Below are 7,683 nucleotides of genomic sequence, written 5' to 3'. Positions count from 1 at the left end.
CAGGTTTTTTAATCCGATGTTTGGGAAGGTTATTTTATTCAGTTGCGGTTTCTGCAGAACTTTAAACATAATGAAAAGAGAAGGACTGTTTGTTTGGATGCATGGGGTATTATATATATTTTTATTCCTCTTAGCCGTTCCTTTCACTCATAAAGAAAAAAAAAAACCCCCAGCCATGGAGGATTTTATAGGTGGAGTTGCAAGGAAAGGGAAAAGAGAGTCAAGAGGAAGCATTTGAAATGATAGACTTTGCAAAGCAATAAACTCCTATCTCAAAGGATTTCACAAACAAAGACTACTGATCAAGCTTTGTGGGAAGTGAACCTGAGTGGCAGGGTAACCAACTGACTTTCCCAAGGTCACTGCCCACAGTGGCCAGCCAGAGCAGCCAGTCTTCGGGCCATTTGCTTGAACAAGCTTTCTGCTCTCCAAAACAAGTTTACCCACAAGAGCCTAATAATGGCTAGGAAAACTGATGTAGATGCAGAGCTCAAGTGGAATAACTACTGTTATCCCTTGCAAGCAGGATACTGAAAGACTGACACAGTCATCAGTTAAAAACTGAAAAATAAAGAAAGACAGAAATAAATTCTAAGAAAGCCCCACAGCCTACACTCAACATGAAGACCTTTTAGAGGAAATATACAAACAAAAGTTAAAAATTTTTTCCACTTATAATTATGAGCAATACTGAAATTCTCAGGAAGAAATTCAAACTTAAGACATTTAAATTGCACCATAGGTAAGTTTTGTGGCATAAATTGGAAGATAACAGTGTGATCTTGGTAATACTAATCAACAACTATGAGCAAGGGACTGTGTAAGAGAGTAGAAAGGAATTGTAATGAATTCATTGACAGATGTTGAAAATCAGAGCTTTAGGAAACTGTTCATGAGAAATTAATGCTGCTATGAATACAGTTTACCTAGAACCAGATGTTCTAGATATTTCAGGTTCATTCAAGAAGAACTGAAGGAGTGGTCAAGAGAAGGGCCAGTGAGTGTGGTGGGTCCCAGACAAGAACTGCCTTTGAGCGGGGCGCCTGGGTGGCTTAGTCGGTTAAGCGCCCGGCTTTCGCTTAGGTCATGATCTCGCGGTTCGTGGGTTCGAGCCCCGCGTCGGGCTCTGTGCTGACTGCCAGCTCAGAGCCTGGAGCCTGTTTCAGTCTGTGACTCCCTCTCTCTCTGACCCTTCCCTGATCATGCTGTCTCTCTCTCTCCTAGAAATAAATAAAACATTAAAAAAATTAAAAAAAAGAAAAAAGAAAAAAAAACAAAGTGATCTTTGAGCAACATTTAAGTGAAGGCAAAGATTTAAAGGGTGTAGACGGTTACTTCCAAGGCTTTCTTGGGTCCTGCTGACATTACGGCAAAGATCATGCCCTAATTATGACCTTGTAGTGTAAGCTTCTCCTTGGGGTTGCTGTTTTTCCAGTCTGTCTTTAGAGCAATTAGATTTGGAAGCCCATTCACTGCTCCATCAAGGGAGCAAATCTTATTGATTCAGAAACGGTCTCCCTCCTTCCACAAAAGGGTAAAAAGACTATGCTGAGATAAATTAATCCACAAAGTATCTATTTATAGTATTACTATCTCTTTGATTACATTATAAGGGCTATTTAGTAGAGACTCTTTCAATGAGAGCAAGGTGAAAGTGGGGATTTCAGGAGAAGTGTATTTCTCAGAAAATGGTTCAGTGGGGTTTGCTTAAAAATCATTGCAATGTAGCAAGGCAATTTGGGACACATTGAATCACAAATTCGGAGGATTCAGAAGCAATTTTCTTGATGGAAATTTAAATAATGTGGAGGGTATGTGTGAAGAGGAAGAAAGAGAAATTAATTTAATTCCATTTGCTGATGTGACTGTAGCACAACTATTTTTAGGTATAATCCAAACAGTGCATATCTTCTCCATTTTGATTAGTAGCAAATTGGCAGGGATTCAAAAGAATTAGTATTTCTCAGCACATTATGCCAGAAATGTACAAATAAAACTAAATTATCTGCGCCAATGTGTTTAATTTGAATTAGTGCTAAGGTTTTTTTATTTATGTTTTTCCTTCAAAAGAACTACTGGGTCCAGCTATGTTAAAGAAATTCTTTTAAGGCTTTTCACATATGGCAGCAAAACATAATCATTTTCCTTTAGACTCTTTCTTAGAGGCTCTTGCTAAAAAGTTAAATGATAATATTATCCTGATAATTTTGGGTGTAGAATTTCCGCCTGGCAATGTGACGTATTGCCAAAGGAAGTTAGCATGTTCAAAATGCAAAATTAAAATAAGCTAGGAAAACGTGCTTTAACAAGGAAAGGTTTCACAATAGCCACTTAGAAGTTATTAATAATTCCAAAAAAGAAGTTATTAATAATTCCAATTCCAAAGAAAGATTGGACTGAAAAAACAAACTCCATTTGCAAAGTTTTATATAGACAAGTTCACCAAGGAATTCAGCTATATGCTATACCAATTATACACTTCTGCTTTGGAGGGAGAATTTATAGTTGCTGGAATATCTTGCTACACTAGAGAACTTTGCAGCGTGCAATGGAAACAGAATTTCCAAGGTAGTGAATCAACGGATCTTGATCACATTGAAGGTCGCTATTTTAATTTTAAGGTTTATACCTTTGGAACTGGTGACATACAAGCCCATGGCATTAGGTGATTTTCTGAATATTCATTGCTGTCCTCTGTCACTTCTGGTGTCTATTATTTTACCAGAATAAACAGGATTGGCAGTTCTCTCCTCCCATTGCCATAGCCGTTGGGATTGACAGCCCAGTTTCCTGCATTTCTATTATAAATCAATGTCTGTCTTCTTCAAAAATAACCAAAAGTACTTTTCATGGGTAGTTGGAATCCCCAACACAGTCTGTTTCTGAATCCTTGTAATCTTCAGAGGACTCAAGGGATGGTAGAAAAATCTTTTGCTATGCCCTACAAATACCTAAAACTGGTCCCAAGATTATAGCTGTTTCTTCTAATTCACTAAAGAGTTTAGACCACGTAGTTTAATTATATATTTGTTTTTTAAAGTTTAAAAGAGTTTCATGAGGTTTGATGGGCCCAGAAAATGGGGCTGGGAAAACGTCTTTTTATTCAAACACAAAGGCTTATTTAAACAAAATAACAATGAGGAAGTCAGGACAGTGAAGCATTAACCTGGTACTTGAATGTTCTTCAGATAAAACTTTAGGTGTTGTCTGTTAATTTTCTGCTATCAATTAAAATAAAGAAGAACAAAAGTCCTAACAAAATGCATCTTACATACTCATGGTGGGGTAAGTGAGGATAGAAGTGGGCTCTATTTTTTCCTTGGGGAGTGAGTGAGATTTTATTCTGAGATCGATTTCACATTCTCGAAACTAAGTTTCTTTCTGTATTTTTCTTTGTATTTTTAAAGAAATTTTGCCATCTTCCTCCCTCCTTCCCTTCCTCCCTTGCTTCCTTCCTTCCCACTGCATCTCTCTCTCTATAAAGGGGTTAAACTTCATAGCAGCTTTTTCCCCTACAACCTTCTGTTGGTCTCTGAAACAGCTACATCATTAACCTTTCTCAGAAGACTGTCTCCTGGCTTTTAGAATATTCCATTGCAAAAAAAAGGATAATCTTGACTTTCCTTAGAAAATAGTTTCTTCATCAGAAAGCTCAGTATGAGTCAAAAACTTCATACTCTTCACTTTGGTTTCTTTACTGTACGATCATGAAATATAAAGCTTGCTTAAAAATACAAAGATAAATACTTTAACTTATTTTGGAGAATGCAGAATTGATCCCAGGATGGAATTTCACTACACTTTCTTCAGGAACCAACTTTATGACAAATATCCTATCCATTTGGGTATCCCAATTTTGCTAGGAAATTAAAAATTTTCACATTCGCCTTTTTCTGTGACCTGCCCACCCTAAAATTCTGGAAGAAACGGTCTATTGAATCATACAGAGAAGAAAAAGCATTTCCTTAAAAGCTGTTTCTATACGTTTTTACTTAAGCACACAAGCATTTTTCATACTAAGTAGCCACGGGAGAAATCTGTACACACGGATTGTCATCTCTAGGCTGTGATTTTCTTTTGAAAAACAAAAACAAGCTATGGAAGCCACTTACCTCATTGCAAGGAGGCGACTGATTATTCAAGGAGTTGGGTTTTTTCCTTCTGTATTTCTGTGCAAAGTTGCAGTTGAGCTACCTGGCTCTATGACTTTTTTTTTTTTTTTTTTTTTTTTTTTTAAGATATACCCTCCCAAATGTTACTTCTTAAGTCAAGTGCAGCAGATGGGATCTTGAAGGCATCTATAAGTAGTCTAGAATACCTTGAATCCGGCTGTGAAAATTGAGGGCAAGTCTGCAGCTCTCAGTAGGCGCACGCCATATTTGGTCTAGAGGCATTTTGCTATGTTACTGAGTCATGAAAAGCTATTAAAAGAGCTCTATGGGAAACCCAGCCTATATTTTGAACAAAACAAACTGTCTTTTCCATTATCACTGACCCTTTACAGACACACGGTACGTGATCTTGATTGTGCTTCATTGGTATTTATTGCACATGGACCAATTCCTCACACAGTAGTTACTTGCACCAGAGTATAAATACTTGGTAAAACACACAGAGGAAATACAGTTTACATGAGTGCTAAATTTTACCAGCAGATTCACGTGGGCACTTGGACATAAAAAAATAATAATAAAAATCCTTAAGATAATTATATTTATAATATGGATACAGTTACAGTACCATGATAAGAGTATAAAAATGTGTTTTTCCAAGAAATCATTCGCTCAAGAACGTAACAGACAACAGAAGTAGAGTTTGAATTTTATTTTAGTTTTTTAAGATCTGCCCCCTTCCCTTTAAAAAATATTTAATTTCTTTTTGTGCAAGTCTTATCTTCTGTGGACATTACAATTCCTAACACTGTGCAAAATGGTATTTGGGACCACTCTTTGTTTTGTTTTTTATTTTTATTTTTTTACCCATGTGTGCAGTAATCTGAACTGTTTCCTCTTGTTTTTGTTTTTTTTGTTTTTTGTTTTTTTCTGTTCTGTCTTCAATGGACAGAGTTACACGTCACAGAGGCTCAGCGCCTGGTCCTCCCAACTAATATTGATACATAAATAAGCTGTTTAATATAAACAAGTCTTCCTATCTTGCTGTGCAATTTGCACAGTGTGAGGTAGAAACCCTCAGCCCGACCACCGAGGCGCGGGGGTACAGCAGGTTCGCCCTACAAAAAGAAAGCAAGGTGACGCCTGTTCCAAGAATAGCTTAAAATTTCTTGAAACGCTCCTTTGCATCCATCCTTTCCCTTTGCTTTAAGAACAAGAAACATCATTACTCAGGAACTGAAATGAAATTTCTCTGGAAAGCAAAGGGAACATGTCCTCCCAACTGTCATTCCCCCTTCTCTCTACGGTTGACTGCTCCCGTTCCCGGCAATGGGATGGAAGCCAAGTTGATAGACTTCTATTGATTGCTTCTCCTTTCCACCACCCAGTCCTCGGAGCAAGTGTCAAAAACCACCTGGAAGGGGGGCGGGGGGGAGGGGGGAGACAATCCCAAAAAACCGAAGATGCATCACACGCACACACCAAAGAAGGCCGAAGCACACACAGAAAGAAGAACCCAAGACAAATCTGCAAGCCACTCTCCCAACCCTCCCCGAACTTTCCTTTCTGTGCAACGGTCCGTGGCTTTTGTGTTTGCCTTGGAAGATTCAGACGAGGTTTGCGGGCTTTGAGTTCACCTGCTCTGGGGCTTGAGTAAACACAGATCTGTCTCTCCCCCCCCCGCCCCCCTCCCGGGGAGCCAGCGGGGCGCCTGGGCGGTCTCGCTCCCGGGGCGCGCGGGGGGCCGGCCGCCGACCCCGCGCCCTACACCTTGGATTCCGAGGCGCCCGCGGCGCGGCCCGGCTCGTCCAGGCTCGAGTCGCTGTCCGCCGCCGCGCCGCCGTTGCAGCGCGCCCAGGGCTCCAGCAGGCGCGCGGGCGGCGCGGCCCCGACGTCGTCGTCGTCGTCGTCGTCCGAGGCGGCCCCCGGCGACGGCGGCGGCCGGGTCCCCGGCAGGCAGCCGGAGGCGCGCGGCAGGTCGCCGGCGGCCGCGTGGCCCCCGCGGGCGGCCCGGCGCGCGAAGCAGAGCAGGCGCTGGAAGGCCTTGCGGAAGTCGGGGCTGCGGCAGTAGATGATGGGGTTGAAGGCCGAGTTGGCGTAGCCCAGCCAGTTGAAGAAGACGAAGAGACGGTCGGGCACCAGGTCGCGGTGGAAGGCCTTGACCACGTTGGCCAGGAAGAAGGGCAGCCAGCAGAGCGTGAACACGCCCATGATGATGCCCAGCGTCTTGAGCGCCTTCTGCTCGCGCAGGGCCACCAGGCGCGAGGGCCGCCGCTTGCTGATGCGCCCGTTGGCCAGCGGGGCGGCGGCGGCGGCGGCGGCGGCGGCGGCGGCGGGGCGCGGGGAGCCGGGCGCGGGCGCGGGCGCCGGCGAGGGCGGCCGCGCGGGGCCGCTGAGGAAGCGGCGCTCGCAGCTGTCGATCTTCTTCACCTGCTTCTGGGCCTCGCGGAACACCCGCAGGTACACGAAGGCCATGATGCACAGGGGCACGTAGAAGGACACGACGGACGAGGCGATGGCGTAGGCCCGGTTGGTGACGAAATCGCAGCACTTGGGGTCGTTGTAGCAGCGGCGCGCCTCGTCGCCCTCGGCCCGCCACCAGTGCATGAGGATGGGCAGGAAGGACACCAGCGCCGAGATGGCCCACACGGTGCACACCAGGGCCCGCGCCCGCGCGCGCGTCAGCAGGCTCTGGTAGCGGAAGGGCGACGTGATGGCGAGGTAGCGGTCCAGGGCGATGACACACAGGGTCTCGATGCTGGCCGTCACGCACAGCACGTCCACGGAGGTCCAGAGCTCGCAGAAGAAGGAGCCGTACTCCCAGCGGCCCCGCATGACGATGGTGGCCCCGAACGGCACCACCAGCAGCCCCATGACCAGGTCGGCGCTGGCCAGGGACATGATGAACAGGTTGGTGAGCGTCTGCAGCCGCGGCGTCTTGGCGATGGCCGCGATCACCAGCACGTTGCCCACCACGATGAGCAGCACGATGACCGCCATCAGCAGGCCTATGCCCGCCGTCCACTGCTGCGACAGCGGCGCGGGGCCCTCGCTGGTCGGGGTCAGCGGCGAGGCGGACGGCGACGCGGGCACCAGCAGTCGCGCCGCCGTGGCCGCGCCGTCGGGCAGCGGCGCGGCAGACGACAGGTTGCAGGGCTCGGAGGCGCCCAGGGCGAGCGCCCCCGCGCCCATGCCGAGCTGCGGAGGCCGGGGGCGGGGGGTGTGGCGGGGCTGGGCCGTGGTTGGGGAGCACCCCAGGGGCCCGGGCGGCGGGGCGCGCGGAGGGAGGTCGCGGCCGGGTCAGGGCAGCCGCTGCGCGGGGCCGAAGGCATGGGCGCCGTGCGCCTTCCCCGCCGGAGCCGTGCGCTGTCGCCGCCGCCGCCGCCGCCGCTGCTGCTGGAGCCGCTGCCGCTGCTGGAACAGCCGCCGGGACCTCAGCATGTTTCTGAGCGCGCTGAGCCCGCAGCCCCGGCACCCAGCACCCACCCCACCCCGCTCCCACTCCCCCAGGCCAACCCCCGGGACCTCGCGTCAGGCTCCCGCAGCCAATCCGGGCAAAGGCACGCCCCCA

The 7,683-nt window shown here is 47.3% G+C and overlaps 1 protein-coding gene across 1 annotated transcript; it reads right to left on the bottom strand.

Moving 5' to 3' along the window:
- Positions 1-5,796: 5,796 nt before the first annotated feature.
- On the bottom strand, positions 5,797-7,394 carry ADRB1 (adrenoceptor beta 1). The gene has a single exon (XM_039237572.1). It carries the CDS (start codon positions 7,302-7,304, stop codon positions 5,877-5,879), a length of 1,428 nt encoding a protein of 475 aa, XP_039093503.1. The 5' UTR covers positions 7,305-7,394; the 3' UTR covers positions 5,797-5,876.
- Between the last annotated feature and the right edge of the window lie 289 nt (positions 7,395-7,683).

The sequence above is a fragment of the Hyaena hyaena genome, unplaced genomic scaffold (assembly GCF_003009895.1).
Source record: "Hyaena hyaena isolate Hyena2069 unplaced genomic scaffold, ASM300989v1 scaffold_128, whole genome shotgun sequence".
Lineage (NCBI taxonomy): Eukaryota > Metazoa > Chordata > Mammalia > Carnivora > Hyaenidae > Hyaena > Hyaena hyaena.
Note: the sequence above shows the minus strand (reverse complement) of the source record. Positions and strands in the feature narration are given on the sequence as shown.

Bases quoted from the DNA above. Each gene is read 5' to 3' on its own strand.
- ADRB1 (XM_039237572.1), bottom strand. From the start codon at position 7,304: ATGGGCGCGGGGGCGCTCGCCCTGGGCGCCTCCGAGCCCTGCAACCTG.